General features: G+C 45.8%; 1 protein-coding gene and 1 pseudogene across 1 annotated transcript in view; one reads left to right on the top strand and one right to left on the bottom strand.

Moving 5' to 3' along the window:
• LOC118688432 (uncharacterized) overlaps positions 1-6,379 on the top strand; it is a 31,020-nt gene extending 24,641 nt beyond the window's left edge. The window contains exons 8-9 of the mRNA XM_054515646.1: positions 3,596-3,720; positions 4,219-6,379. Coding sequence (XP_054371621.1) covers positions 3,596-3,692 — 97 coding nt within the window. The 3' untranslated portion in view covers positions 3,693-3,720; positions 4,219-6,379. The remainder of the gene's footprint in view (positions 1-3,595; positions 3,721-4,218) is intronic.
• Positions 4,953-15,208, bottom strand: LOC118688194 (zona pellucida sperm-binding protein 4-like; annotated as a pseudogene).
• Between the last annotated feature and the right edge of the window lie 698 nt (positions 15,209-15,906).

The raw sequence follows: 15,906 nt of genomic DNA, 5'->3' as shown, positions 1-15,906 counted from the left end.
AAATCATGGAAACATTAGGGTCACTAAAATAAGGCGCTTCTCCCCAGCAGGGCAAGGGGATGATGGCAATTAGCCTGAGCTGTCTATAGCCTAGTTATTTGTCTTTCTTCTCCCTCCTAAGCATTGCAGTCAGCACTAATGTTCTCTTTTGTCCACTTTCCGACCTTTCCTCCAGTGGGACAGACCATATTGTACCTGATGTGTGTTGGGATGGGACAGTCAGGATCAGCTGGATGGTTTTGTCAGAGGAAGAAGAGATGAAGTTTGCTGAGTGTGTGCTTATGGGTGGGACCGTTTGTTGCTGCAGATGAATATTTGGGTCAAGTATGAGGTCTTATTTCGATTAAGGGATCCATGCTCCTCCCTTGGGCAACTTTGTCTAGCAGGTTGGTTGTAGCCTGGCCTCTGAACTAAACTGTGTTGTGCATGTCCATCTGACAGTTCTGCTTGCACAGATATTCCCTGTGCACTTGCCAAGTCCTCCCAGCTAGTCTGGTGAATTTGGAGTGTTTGTGCATGTAATCAGGTAACAGGAAGAGCCTGGGTATCTTAGTCACCAAAGCAGGAGCATTACATGGAGCTGTGCACCTCCCTGTATGTTTTTTCAGCTGAGGTCTCAGTAACCTCCAGCGGAACAGCTCAAATGTGCTTAAGTCCTACTCCAGATTTAGAGGGGGTGATGGTGGGGAAACAGCAGTTGTTTAAGCACTCAGGAATGTCCTATTGTTCCCCTTAAGACAGCCTGTACAAACCTTACAAAATGCATAAGGGAACTGGGAATCTTATAATTACAGCTGGAAAAAAATCCTCTGTAATACATGGAGTGATTTTTCCAGCTGGGAAAAGGTTGGTTGGGGCCCAAGCACATGTAACAGGAGAGCTTCCTCCTATTGTTTGGGAAACTGAAAGAAACACAAAGCAGAGAGAGATCAAACAGTTCCATCTAAAATAGATGGTGAACCAGCTGGGGAAAAAATACAAACTCCTGTGAACCTTCCTGCTAAGCCTGAATAGAACCAGCACTTTCATTTCAGTTTCAGAAAAGTTCTGTCTCTAACATTCTGCTTGCCCCATCTCCACAGCACAGAGGACAGCGCCAGCAGTCCCTGCATAAGAATTGAAGGCTAGGTCCTCAGCTGCCTAAATTAATGTATTTCCCATGAAGGGTCAGCCCAACAGCTCCTGGCAGAAATTCTAGCTCCCTAGAAATTAGTCTCCTAGAATGGACAACTACAGCTATCATGAAAATGCTGTACAATGAGATGCCAAATGAACAGTTTTTTTGCCTGGCTGTATCCAGGCATTTTCAGAGCTCTTATACACTGCTTTTTGCAGGCTGTTTTCAGTAGCTGATGAATGGCCTTTTCTTCTATGTTCTCCTCCCGTATATCTACATAAAACCCTTGCCTCTACTCGTGCCCCTTATCTCCCTCCATTCCCTTTTCTCCTTCATTCTAGCTCTTATTCCCCACCCCATCTGTATTTGGTCTTGCTCTTTTTACCCCAAACCTAGCAATAGCAGTGTACAAACCCTGTCCTTTTCATTGGTGTGTGGAAAAGCTCGGCACCTTGTTCATGTGGCAGTTTGGATATGCAGTTGCCCTCAGGCTCCTATGAAGTAAAAAGTTAGGCTTAGTGGATCAATGACAGACCAGCAAATGCTGCTGGACAGTAAGAGGGACCCTTCCTGCAGCAGTACCAGAATGGTAAAGCAATAAAGTCTCACTCATCTGCAAATCTTGACAAAGCAAACCTTGAAGCCCTGATACTCTCAGCATTTAAAGCCACTGTTACAAATTATGAAACAGATTTGTCCTGGCTCCTGGTCCTGTTTGTACATGCAGACATAAGGAGTTGGCTGGCTTTTGCTTACCTGGGCTTTTTTGGGCTCCAGGTCTTGCACTGGAACAGGCTGGAGCCTGGTGCCCTGTATTAACATACAACTCTGAAGGAGTCAGAGATTTGTTGCTTTTGACACCCAGTCCTACTTGAGTCATTTGGGCAATTAGAGAAAGTCTCTTTGTTTTTGTTGTTGTAACTAGGTCAAAACAAATCCCCTTTCATGCTCCTACTCTGTGTATGATGAATGATCTGCTGCAGGGTGGTTGTTTTGTTTTTCTTTTCTGTCTCTCTTATTTTTTTTTTAACATCCACAAAAGAATTTTCATAGCAGAGAGAACTTGGTTCTTTAAACGGGAGAGAGGGGGAGGCCTGCCAAGGTAAACATACTGGCACAAGACTCAGTGGTTTGCCATACATTGTTTTAAACAGGCTTAGGTTTTCATTTCATTTTCTTTTTCTTGCTAATATATTTGCTCCTGCAAAGCAAGATATATTCTGTGCAAAGGACCAGAACAGACTGATGACTGACTTCATTATGGTGTTGTGAACTTAAGCAGCACATGGTCCTCCACTTTCCAGGGCAGGATCTAATGTAGGCAGTCCCCTCCTGACATTCCAGTGCAGATATACCCACCTGGGTATCTATGGGAGCTTTAATGCAGATGCATGGGCATGAGCTAACCTCAAATACAGTATTTTTCATGGTAAAGATGATAGTTTCAGTTTGAAGCCACCAAAAGCTTGCTGCTGTATGATGCCTACTTTGTGGTTAGTGTGAAGTAAGCTAGCAAGGACAGTGCAGTTCTAACATTACAAAACCCCATCTTCAATATTGTGTGGTAAAGGTTGAAAAGGGCACAAGAACCTCAGACTCAGATCTGAATGACGCTCTTCACATGGAAGATTATTACTAAGGTATACCAAAGAATTAAAGAACATCAAAGCAGAAGATTGACTGGTCTATTGTAAAAGAGCTAGGAGCAGAACAAAACATAAACATTTACAGCATTTAGGAAAAACCCCAATACAGTAGTTCGCAAAATAATGAGTCTGTACCACGTTAGTCAGGACTTTGAGTTGAAAATTTTTCAAATTGAAGATTTGAAGTAAATATCTATTAGCTATTTATTTTCTGTAAATAACTTTCAAATATTGCTTTTAAAAACCCAAAAAACAAATGACAGCTTTTTTTTTTTTTTCTTAAACAGAACCTATTTTAAAGATGTGTCTAGAAAGTGTTTCAAAAGGTTTGTCTGTCATAAGTCCTGGAGGCCTGAGCTAACTAAGTCATTTCAACCAAACAGGATGTATTCTACTCATTTCAATCATATGTAATAAATAACATACAAAAAATTAAGCTGGAGACAGTCCACAGTAGCTAGCTTAGTATTGCTCTTCAAAACACTTCATTTCCTTACTATTTTAGGCCAGAAATTTTAACTTCTGTATCATGTTCAGCCACAAGTCTAACCCCTGTCTTCCAGCTAGGCAGAAAATACTGGTTGCTCTGAACAAAATAATGTTTGTGTCCATCCATTACAATGTGGCTCCTTGCCAAGTGCTGCATCTTGTGGCTCTTTTTTTGGATGCTGCCACAAATATTTAGACAGCATCTGTTATGGAATTTCACACTGGAGAGGGGGAAGCTGCATTGGGTATAGCTTAGATACATATGCACAGCATATTAATGTTAAGAACACAGCCATGCATTCTGGCCACTGTCAACTTGACTTGTATTTTTCCATTTGTTAAGGCCAGATATTATGTCTTCAGACCGGAGGAAAACTGAGAGGAACTCCATGATTCTTCTGGGACAAAATACAAAGAATGAAAACTTATGGCCTTTCTGATGACCTGAGTCAAATGGAGCAAGGTGAAGTAAGTAAAGCAGCATGTGTTTCTTTGTGGGTTGGGGCTTTTCACCTCTTCTCGGCACAAAAAGGAGGCAGTCCTGTCCCTTCATCCAGACACACTCCAGCTTGCAAGGACAGACATAGGTCCAATTTTTGAAGTTCAAATGATGCAGATTGATGTCTACTGAGAACTAGTTCATATATCTTCATTTTAATAGTCCCCCAGCTTTTGGTTTGTATATTTTTTAACCCACAATTTAAAGGCAACTATAGTCATACAGGCTACATCACACAGCCTTTTTACAAAACATAAAAGGCACTAAATTCATTTATCTGCAGTCAGTCAAATGATTTCCAAATAATAAGCCAACAAGATGTCTTGGGAAAGAGACGATCTGTCCCTAATAAAGACTAAAAGAAAACCAGCCTCAGCTTCATCTTCTACCTTACCAACTCAGCCCACAGGCTAAAAATACAGAGAAACTCTCTCTAATCTCACATTCACTGCACGTTTCTGTTTCAGAAAGTCAAGGCGAGAACACCAAAGGACACAAAATCAAGAATCCCGGGGTTACTCTGTGCAATCTACATCCTACAATTGTCAACAGAGCAACTCTGAATTGAGTGTTGGAAGGGAAAGAGGGAAGGGGGATGTTGAGAAGGGTCTGTGGGCAGATACATGCTCAACTACATATGGCTTCGCTCCTAAATCTGAAGTGTACTTTAAAAAGTCAAGCCACAGATGAAAATTGCTGTTAGCATCTTGGCAACACAAGCAACAGGGACTTTTAAGATTTGGAAATTCTTCCTCTTCTCTGGGTTGGGAACAGAATTACCTGAAACACCAAAGCTTTAAAACTATCATTACTTTCTGGGGACTTCTCCAGCTGAAATAAACATTAGCTTTATGGGACATAGCATCATCTGGAGGAGTGCCAGAGACTCATTGCCCAGAGCAGAAGTGGCTGTTGAAAGGACAGCCCCCTCCCTCTGGGAACTTGAGTTGCAGTCTCTGTCCCCAGCACAGTTCCTCCCTTCAGAGCAGCCTATAGCCAGCTGTGCCATTTCACTGGAATCCAACAGGAAAACAATGAATGTAAAGCTGAGGTCATTCCTGAATCCACTACTAGCTTCCTGTCCTGTGGGCCTGCTCCTTCTGCAGGGGTCCCTGGACTCTGGTGCTACCTGGCACAGAAGCTGGCATAGTACACGCTCATTGTAAAGACCAGAGTAAGCAGCACTGCAGGAATTAGCCTTTCAAGAGACTGGATGAGCATCCAGGGCAGCCTCTGCCCCAGCCATCGTGTAATCAATCTCTTTCTCTTTTTTTGATGGGGGACAGGACACCAGGCTTGAATTCCTACGTTTAAGTCCCATTGAAGTGCTCTGTTTGTGCAGGTGGGGGCCTGAGGCTGTAGGTGGAGCAGTCATGCTGCTGTATGGCTCTGCCTGCTCTCTCTCTCTACTGGGAAAAGTTGAGGAGAGCAAGGCTACAAGGGAAAGAAATTCAAATACATCCTTTATAAACTGGTGCTCTTTTGGGATACACTAACAACTGTGAAACACCATGACTGTGTGTGGTGGCTGCCTACATGTCCACTGCTTCCTGACTCAAGGAACAGGCAGTGCACGCTTCTGAACGTCCCATGGTTGCAGAGGTCTCTGCACACTTAGCTCTTATTAGTACTAGCAAAGTAATTAATACACATGGGGTAAAGATTTAAGTAAACTAACATTGCCTCTTGATAAAGGATTGTTCTACCCCATAAATTATAATATAATTACAAGTCAAGCAATTGCTGATTAAAAATCCCTCCCCAACCCCAACTTGCCTGAGAACCAAGATTTGACAAGTTGGCAGGAATGATCAGCTTCAGCAGGCTTAGTCTTTCCATAACAGATGCTTCTCCCTTGCTCATCCACATCAGCTGGAACCATTGAAGTCCTCCAAACCAGAACAGGATCTTTTCTGGGATTCAGAGCATCTCAGCCATGCCATTCCAGGGCCAGTATAGTTTGCAGGGATGAGTGAGGGCAGGGTTCAAGTAGCCAGAAGGATTGCCACTGTTGTTACTTAGCATCTCAATAAAACCCCACAAACACAATGACCAAACCCCACAGCCCAAACCCAAATACCCATTAAAAAGAAAAAAAAGGCTGTGCTGACTCAAGGTTGGCACCCTAAAGTAGGTGCTGTGTTTAATGTTTCAGCTGTAGCTGCTGCTGCAGGACTTGGTTATTCACTGTATATCTTGCTAGCTTCATCCAAAGCTAGAAGGATTTATGACTTGATTATTCTGTGAATATTCTGTATATATGTCCATAAATACAGGGGACAAAAATCCTTCATTAACTTACAACCTCCATTAGCCCTCCAGCTTTTTTACAGTGACTGTACAGAATGTGAATCAGTGCAAACTGAATTTAAAGTCTTTTAAGACATAGCATCGTGAGCTGGTATTTTCTACAACCCTCTCTATTCATGGTATAAGTTTGTTGGGTGTTTTTTTTTTAACTAAGATAAACTAGCACTCTTTTTTATTATAGCATTATGTTAAATATGTTCATGTATTTTTCAGAAATAAGTGTATTTATAATGTGTAACATACTGTATAGTTCTCCACTCCAGGATCCATTGTAATCCAAGCATAAGAAGTTTAATAAAAGTATCACTATTATGGTAATTGTTTTCAGATATTTTATTAATGAACACCTGGCTTGTAGTATAGCAACCGCCACACCTTTAGGGTATCAGGTGAGCATAGCTAGTCAAGAAAGGAATTGTTACCTCCAAGCTTTTAAAGGCCGTCTTTAGCTTTGGCAAAGAAGCAAGTTTGCTCGTTGGAAGCAGGTGCTGTTCTCAAAGATCTAGAGGGTGAGGAGAGGCTTTTGAAAGTTCAGGTATCACAAAACACATATGTTAATTTTGAGCAGCGTTGTATTAGGTGATGTTGCTGGACTTTGCTTCCACAGACAGGCAGCACACACGGCACTTCCAAGAAGAATCAGTGAAGGCACTGGGGCAAAGTGTGCTGCTGCTCAGCACTGGGGTTCCTTTCTGAAAATCTGGATTTGGTAGCAGCACTGCACAACAGCCTCAAATGACAGATCCTAGCTGGCCTCCTGGCTGCTCTTCCTCAGCCTTGATTCCCAGCCAGCAGCAGCCTCCTGGACAGAGCAGCTTCCTTTCCCCCGGCAGGTGTCTAAGGCACTGTGTACAGCACCCCCCAACAGCTTTAACTGAACTGTATAACCAGGTGATACATAGTGAAGCTAAAGAGGGTGCTGGCACAAGAATTTACACACAGATATTCGAAAGAAAGTAATGGTGAAAAGTCAGTGAAACTCAACTAAAAAGAGGCCTAGAAAACAAGTTAGACAGAAGTGCATCTGTGGAGGTAGAAGGGAAATAATACACTTTTGCAGAAGTAAATAACAGGAGCCATGAGAGCCACTAACACCCCAGTGGCATTGGAGAACAGGCAGTGAACACAGGGCCAGTGCAACAGAGGAGGAAATCTCTGGGTTGTCTTTCACCCTATACCAGTGCTTCAGAAGAGCAACTCCCATCTCACTGCTGCTCAGAGCCTTCTTGCCAGCTGAGGACCAAGTAGCAAGCCTTAAACACAGAAGACTCCCCAGAGTGGATAAGGAAATTAAGTTTATTCCTTTGCTCACCCACCTCCACTTAGCACTGCACATACCCTACACTAAGAATCATACCAGCCTCCTACACACAGCTCTGCACCAAAAGGCACAGTGCCTGCAGGGGACTCTCTGCAATTCCCACAGGATACACACCCAGCGCTCCCTGCCACTTTGGGATGGTTCAGTAACCCAAGAGACAGCAGCAGAGGTTTGACTCTCACAGCCCCTTCAGCATCCCCACAGTCATCTGAGCTCTCTAAGCAATTATTTCTGTTTCCCTTACTGGGGCAAAGGAAAGTTCCAGTAGCAAGCAGGAGGTGTTTAGGTCTTGGCTTACACGCACACAGTTAAGACCAGTGCCAGAGCACCCTGCCTGATGCACTGAGAAGGTGTGGTTTATATTACTCCTCTAACTGCCCAGTTAAATAACATTACAGACTGCTACTAAAGACTTGTCATGAGGCACATTATGAGCTGACACTCAGCTTTTCCAGACAGAGCTCCACCTGTACCGAGGTAATTTAGTTACCAGAAGCCTGCTCCAAAGTAAGAGGCTGTTTGACCTGTCTTCAGATGACGTTTTTTTCCTGCCCGTGATCTCCTTCTCCTTCCCACCGTACAACTCGGAACAGTCTTTTCATCTGGTTAGATTTTGAAAGCACACAAGACAAAGATCACTGGTTATCCTGACAGTAGCAGGGAAAAGCATTCCTACTAGAAAAATAAAAACATAAAATTACTCCTGAAGTTTCTTGGAATAGGAAAGGAATCCCACCACTCATTAACACGCTCCAATCACACACGATCAACAGAACCTAATTAAAAAGAACAACATCTACTGCCTCAAGCAAGTTACTGATCAGTTCTTTTCTTCCACGTATAAGTGCTAATCCTCCCTTTTAAAGGCCCCAAAGCAGTACAATTAAGGCTTCTCTCCTGCCCTTAACAGGAAGAATTTCTAATTAAGCCTTAGAGGAAAAAAGGGAAAAGTATTTTTCCTTCCCCTCAAGGACTACCCCATCAGCTATAAGCAGATATCAGTGTAAGTGCAAGCACCAGAGCTGCCCCAGGCTGGGCAGGAAGGAGGAGGTGGAGCCCCGTTTCCCCTCTACTGCCTGGAGAGCTCTGCTGTACTGTTTTCAGCCAGGACTTCAGAAAGCCAAGAGGGATGCTGCCCAGCTGCTGAGACTGACAACACCACACTGAACCACCCCTGATGCTCAAAAAGGCAAGGTTTTTTTCTCATCTAAAAGAATCAAGTTAAAAATTAAGAAAAGCACTAGTATGCTAACAGCGACGTCAAATTAGCCTTGATCCAAGACCACTGAAGACTCCTAACTGCCTGTTGTCACATTAAAGCTTAAGAGTAGCTCTAAGTAGATTTTTTTCTCCCTGAATTTCAGACCACCTAGGCCCTTTTATTTTTTTTTCCAGTTGATATGAAGTTTCCATGTTCTCATTCACCAGAAAAATGCCACCTGCCCTTTTCTGTTTCTAGGGCAAGAAAGGCAAATTCATGCACAGCATCATTAGCAAGGCCCATTTCTGTAGTGCTTTGGCATTCTTGCTTTCCAGTCCTGCCACATGAGCACAGCCCTACCTTACCTAGTGACTTAGGGACAAGTTGGCAAGTCCCAGCTCCTCAGCAGAGTCAAAATAACTGTTCTGCATCTCCAGAGAAGCAGCTGCAGGATCTGCATTGAGTGAGCTTTTGTGTACTTCTGCTCAGTGTTGGAATGGAGTCTAGGTCACTACTTTTAAAAGCCACTATATTCATTAACAGAAATGCCAACATCACCCAGCAGCAATCCTGCCTCAGTCTGCAGCCCAGGCCTTGACAAGGTCTCCAGTTTGTCTATGGCAGACAAGTAACAGCAAACGCAGAAGAATTCCAGAGTGAGATGAATTCAGAGCATTTGGAAAGCTTGCACAGCCACTGGAGTAGTTTTTGCCTTGCAAATAAATTCTTACAGCTAGGGTCTCCAGGGGAAGAGGTCCCACCAAACAAACTGGTTTGACAGTCACTTTATTGTAATCCATTGATTTCATGCATGGCTGACACCTTCCTTTGCCACAGCACAGAAACCACAAGCACCACACACAGAGATGTCCCAGTTGCCACAGCAGCAAATCCCAGAGCCCAGGGGCTGCAGCATGCACAGCCGCTCCTGTGGGGAGAGACACCCCAATGAATGCTCCCAGGGAGCCACAGGGATGCCTGAGGGGCTCAGCCTTTCTGCAGAAAAGCCTTAGACCAGGCCCCTTCTCCTGCTCTGCTGCCACACTTACCAAGGCCATCCTTGGCTGCGTCCTGTCTTAGCTCATGCTGGAGGAAAATCACAGGGCCTTTGCTGGAGACATGGGAAGGACCTTCCTGAAAAGGAGGCTCAGCACTCCTTTTACCCCCTACAGAGCAACATGAAGGTTGTAGGTAAGAAGAGGTAGAGATCTGAAGGTCAGCAAACTTTGTTCAAGTCAGCTTCCCAACACACGGAAAGTGCTGAAGGCACAGTTTCCATGTGAGCCCACATAGAGCTAAGAGCCCATGAAGACCTCTGTCTTTTTGGCATAAGAAGAGCCCTTAGTCAGTGGAAAGGAGCAGGAAATGCTTTCTCAAGCTGTCCATGCCTTAAGGGAATTACTCCATGGGCTACATGACTCCTCCTCCCCAGCTGGGAGACTAGGCCCTTGCTGCCCCTTGGCTAGGGAGCAGAAGGCCAGGACACGACACTTACTGACTCTGGAAGGACAAGAGGGGATGCAGGACTCCTTTACAGACTGGTGGCACACGGAAGCACTGCAGTGCAGGTACACCTAGAGAGAAATGGAACACAGCCTGAAATCCCTCAGGCACTGTCTGGGGCCTGGTGATATCCTAGCGTGCTGCACTGACCCCAGCCAGTAGCTAAGCGCCCACGCAGCTGCTTACTCCCCCTACTCTGCCCCAGCAGGGCAGAAAAAGAATAGGAAGAGCAAAAGCAAGAAAACCTGTAGCTGGAGAGAAAAGACAGTTAAAGAAGTGAAGGAGAGGAGTAGAGGGAAGAAAAGACCTAAAGCACAAGTGATGTAAAAGCAAGTCACCTACCCTGCTCATACAGGCAGGTCAGTGCCCAGGCAGTTGGGGCATCAACTATACTGGAAGATGAAATCCCCCAAAGTTTACACTGCTGAGCATAAAATCATGAAGCATGGAATAGTCCTTTGGCCACTTTGAGTCAGCTCTGCTGCCTCCCAGGTTCTAGCCTGTCCCATGCCTACTCACTTGGGGTTGAGAGACAGCAGAATGAAGAGAAGGTCTTGGTGTTCTGCAAGTGCCATTCAGCAGTCAGCAAGAACATCTGCTTTCAACACTGTTTTAGGGACAAATTCAAAGCCACAGCACCATACGGGCTGCTAAGAGGAGAGGTAGCTCCATACCATGGGCCTGGTCCTTAAGGGGGAAAGCAGAAAGGTCTGTTCGGCTTGTTTAACACCCGGCCTGTAGCCTTGGAGCCCTCTGCTGTCCGCTCCAAGGCAGCTTTGAAACCTTTACACCATACACTTTCAAGCTCGGGCCAATCCGGCATTACAGCACTTCTCCCTGACACCTGCAATACTGCTGCCCGGGCACCACTTCACTGGGAACCTTGTTAAGTACAGCTGAGACCAATTTTGGGTATTAGTCGATCCCAGGAGAGCTGAGCAAACAGTACATGGCAGGGTGAATTTCATGTGACTTAACTGGAGGGGCTCAATGAGATTCAGAGCCCAGATGCTTCAAAATGTACTCAAAGTTTATTTCCAAGTCATTTTGGGCAAGAAATGTAGTTTAGAGAATATTGATTAGTGTAGCTAGAGCACACACCCTAAGCTAATTCACCAGACAAACTAGCACTTGCTTAGGTACACTACTATCCTTCTAGTAGTCACATTTTCTGTCACTCCAAAAGTGATGTCTCTTAACTCTATCACATTCACTTCAGGGAATGAGGTTTTTGGCATTAACTTCTCCCCTTCTATTTCAGCAGGAGATCTTCCTAGTCTTTGCCCCATTCCCCCAAGGAGGCCAAGAGACTCATGGTCATGAAGTGATTCTTATTGTTCACACATTTTACTTCAGTAAGAAACTAGGCAGGCAGGACAGGATCTTACCAGCCCAGAGTTTCTCATGGGAAGTGGAGTCCACAAAGGTGAATGTGTAGACAGTGAAATGCTAGTAATGAGAGGGCAATAGTAGTCCTGAGGTGAAACTTGGAGGCATCAGCTGTGTCTGATAGTTGTTGCCTGCATAAGGGGCACCTGAGGAGGAAAGGTAAGCAGTGAAAAAGAGCAAGTTATTCCATCGACCCAAAGTTTTTACAAGTCACTTACCCATCCACCAAAATTGGCCACTGCTGCTGTTGCTGGGGGTTGGTGCTTGGTGTGGCCCAGCAGTGGTGCAGAACTAAAATCAGGTCTGGGTCTGTCCTCTGAAGGATCTTGACCTCTGCATAAACAGGATCTCTCAGAGTCTTCACAACAGGATAGTCACTGTCAATATAGTAGGAAGTATAGCTTCCATCTGGGACAGAAGAAACCCAAGAGCCATTTAAGAGCAGCAAGAAGCAGGAATAGGCATCCTTTAGAGCCATATCAGTAAGTTCCCACCATGGCAGGGAAGCAATGCTGGGTTAACCCATCAATACTCCACTGTTACACATCAGAGACCAGAGCCCTGCTCTGAGAGCCTTGAGCAGGTCCTGCAAACCTCTCCTACCTGAGGCAACACGCAGCTCCAAAGACAGAGGACCTGGCTGGGACACAGCAGGGAGTGGTGGCAATGTGAAGACCTGAACACTCAAGGGAATGGAGCTCCCACTGATGGAATAAGTACATCGGACATGTAACCTGGTGGGAAAGGAAAGCTCCAAATCAGGCAAATAAGAAAAGCCACTCTGATATCCCCTTTCTCCAATACAGCAACCTATCATTTGCCTTAATTACTTATATCCCCTTCTGTCACTTCCTTTTAACAAATACTTGAAATTCTCTTTAGTGTTTAGATTTGAGAATCTGCAGATTGTCACTGATCAATTCCAGCTTCATTCCTACTAATTAGAGATACACTGGTCTTTAACCTACTCCAGGGCCCTCATGTGAAATCAGAGGTTGTGACGAGCAGGAATATCTCTAGTGACATTGAACACAGGGACACCCAGCAACATCAGCCCCACGGTAATACCTGAAAATGCTATCCCTAGTGGCAGAGCCAAGGCTCCCAGTGTTCACATCCCTGCTTGCCACCAACTCATTCTCATATATGGCCTGGTCTGCATTCATCTGGAATGACAGATAGGCACCATCACTGTGGTAAAGTCAGGCTGGATCAGTATGAGGCTGGAGAACAGCATTTGGCCTGTGGAAGTCCGTAGGATGTCCATTGAGCAGCCAAAGCCATGGCAGGCTGTTCCAGCTCTTCCAGCCTAGCAACAGCTGCAGCTCTTACCTGAAAAGTAGTGCCACAGGCAGAGAGTGGAAACTGGCCTTGTTTGTTAGGACAGGGACACAGCCAGTACTGTGTCCACTGGCCAGTTGCACTGAGTCCAGGGCAACAGGTGGCAGGGTGACAGCTCGAGAAACAGCAATGGAAAACTGGCCATCTGGTGTGCAATGAGCTGTCACTGGAGAAAAAGAATCAGTCTTGAGCTCAGAGATAAGAGAGATGGGAAGGATGTTCTAACATCACAACCAAGACAAGACCAGCAAGTCCTGCAAGATGTCCTGCCTTTAACCCACAAAACAAGTGCTAAGTATGGCAAGACAAGTGCAGCCAACAACAACACCGATGCTGGGCATAAAACCAGGTGTGTTGCAATAGAGTGGAAAATGCTGGACACTTGACTGGGACATGATATTCTTGGCAGCCAAAAACATAGCCCTGAGCCACCTGCAGAAGTGGTACACATCAAGTGCTGGCTTGCCCTGCCAGTAAAATGAGAAATCCTGTTTTGAAGCGGCTCAGGAGGGAGGGAGAACAGGTGCTCAGGCTTACCTGTGTTACCAAAGTAGCAAGGTTTCACCCTGTCTCTGGGGTCATAGCAGCAGCCTCGTGCTTCACAGTCTCCCTGGCTGATGGGCAGGGAGGCACACGGCAGCCAGCCTGGCTGGGAACGGCCAGACAGACACGGCTGCTTGGAGCATCCAGGGCTGGAAAAAACATCAGGTCTTTGCAGATAAAGCACAAGAGCAGGGGGATAAAGACACGAAGGACACTGGTTGAAGGAGTCCTGGTGATTCTGCACACAAATCAAGGGAAGTGAGAGTTAGGTGAGGGTCAGACACATGGCCTGGATCTGGCATGGAAGCCTGCTCAGGAGGGACCCACATTTCCATGGAGCAGAGACTCCCCCTGAGGCCATGTACAGGAAACTGGACCTACATTGGATCTGTCAAGATAAAGCTTTCTAGATGGACTCATGGTAATTAAGGAAATCATTGTACCTAGTCTCCAGTTAATTCACTGAACTTGCTGAACTCATGTAGCCAGAATATGGCTGGGAGACACCATGTACATATTCACCTGCTGACCCTGCAGAAAGGCACAAGTCCTTAGCAACTTGGTGGCCCCTATGTCCAAACCTTTTTTCGTGGACATTTCTGCACAGCAGTAAGTCTCCTTTCCTAGCCCCCAAACTGACTAGGAGCAGCCATCTGAAAGGAATGGTACTGATCACCACAAGATTCTGACAGGTGCTTGTATCTTACCAGGAAGGTCCACAGGGCACCCTGAGCAGTCTCTTCATGAAGAACCTTTTGCCCAGCAGCATCTGTTCCTTCAAGCCCAACCGTATAAGGTAATTGTGACCCTAGGAAAAAGCCACACCAGTCAGGACAGCCAGAGCAGCAGTAGTTACAGTCCCAGCAGAATCCCTAAGGCCACTCACCCCCTCAAAGACATAACAGCCTGCATAAGAGATATTTTCCTGGAGCCTTCTGGAGTCCCAGATACCAAGAGCCCACAGCCAGAGTCATTCTGCAGAACATGTGCCTTCCCTTCAGTATCTAGGGAAAGAGGACACAGCAGCAGGGCCTTCAGAGTCCCACATTGCAGATTAGACCCACTACAATCCTACCTTTCTGTAGGAAATAGGAACCTAGACAATATTAGGGTCTGTAACAGCAGTGAGAGAATCCAGCAGCCAAGACATCTAGATCCAGGCACAGCACTTCACCAAGTCCTTGACTGCTGTGTCATATAAACAGCCTCCAGGTTTTGCAAGATGCACAGAACTTCAGTAAAGTACAACAGCGCTGCACATCAAAATCTGTTCCTTTCCTCTCCTTCCATGCATCTCTGCATTTGGACAAAGATATGGCTAAAAATGCCTCTTGATATTGCCTCACCCCATGTAGTCAGCACAAATGAAACATTCCCTTCCCAGCCTGGTGGTAAGGTGAGGTGTAAGCATTTCTGGCCACAAGTCAGCAGGGTAGGATCAGAAAAAACACTGATAGGAGCCCCCAGAACCAAAGCCAGGGGGCCAAGAAACACCCAGAAGAGCATAGCTCCTGACGCAGCCCAAGACCACCCTACAACACCCATCCTGCTCTCTTGCTAGGCTCTTAGCCTAGTCCTTTTAAATTGTGAAGCCAGCTGGGACCAGAAATCCCTGAAGTGCCCAGGTGGACCCAGCCCAGCAGTTTAACACCTCCCATTGCCCTCACCTGAACTCAATGGAGTCTGCTGGCGCTCTTTGAAGAAAATCAAAGGGCAAGAGTTGAACTAATGTTAAGAGACGGGTCTGTATTCATACTGTAGAGCCCCAGGAGTGTCTTCAAAACTTCTTTCCTACCCTGAGTTCTTCCCACAGCTGGGACACGTAGGAAATCTGGTTGCTTCTCCCCATGCGCCCTATTGCTGCTCTAATTGCTCAATACATGGCATGAGTGCAAGAAACAATGACAATGCTCTATTATTCTTTTAAAGATTATACGGGTTCAAATGCCAGACACAGGGTGCTGACACAAAAGCACAGAAAGAGCCCTCCACATAAAATCTGTGAGAAATCATCTAGCTCAGAAGGCCTTGCACACCTAAACAGTGGTGATTCCCCATAAACACTCTTGGCTGTGGACTTACAGCCCTGTTTGCAGTGTGTTTGTGTGGGGATAGTTGCAGGACTGGTTCAGACCTGGATGCTAAGTGGCAGGATGCTCTCTGGGATCCCTACCCCTAAAAAGTGGCAGGTGGGCCCCTGAGCTGGGCTTGAAACACAGGCAAGGGGAGCTTCTGTGATCCCAGAGAAAACTCCGCTTGCCAGCAACCATTGCCTGCCTGTAAGTGCAAGGTATCTTGGAGGGTGTCCTCCCCAGCCACACATCAGGCAGCGAATGCCTCATAGTCCATCTTTCCATGCATGTTTCTGCATTCATGCCATGGAACTGTGAATGTCTTTACTCTTCTGCCATTTAGCAGATCCTCCAGCTCCTGGATGTCTGCACAGCACTGTACAGCATCAGTACCCTGGCCCCAGCCAGCCCTCATCACAGGCATGGTGGGTGGGCAGCAGCTGAGTCTGAGGGAGGCATTTCTTTTGCCCTTCCA

This window comes from Molothrus ater, chromosome 8, assembly GCF_012460135.2.
Source record: "Molothrus ater isolate BHLD 08-10-18 breed brown headed cowbird chromosome 8, BPBGC_Mater_1.1, whole genome shotgun sequence".
Taxonomy (NCBI): domain Eukaryota; kingdom Metazoa; phylum Chordata; class Aves; order Passeriformes; family Icteridae; genus Molothrus; species Molothrus ater.
The sequence above is the reverse complement of the archived record's forward strand: the minus strand, read 5'-3'. Positions and strand labels throughout refer to the sequence as shown.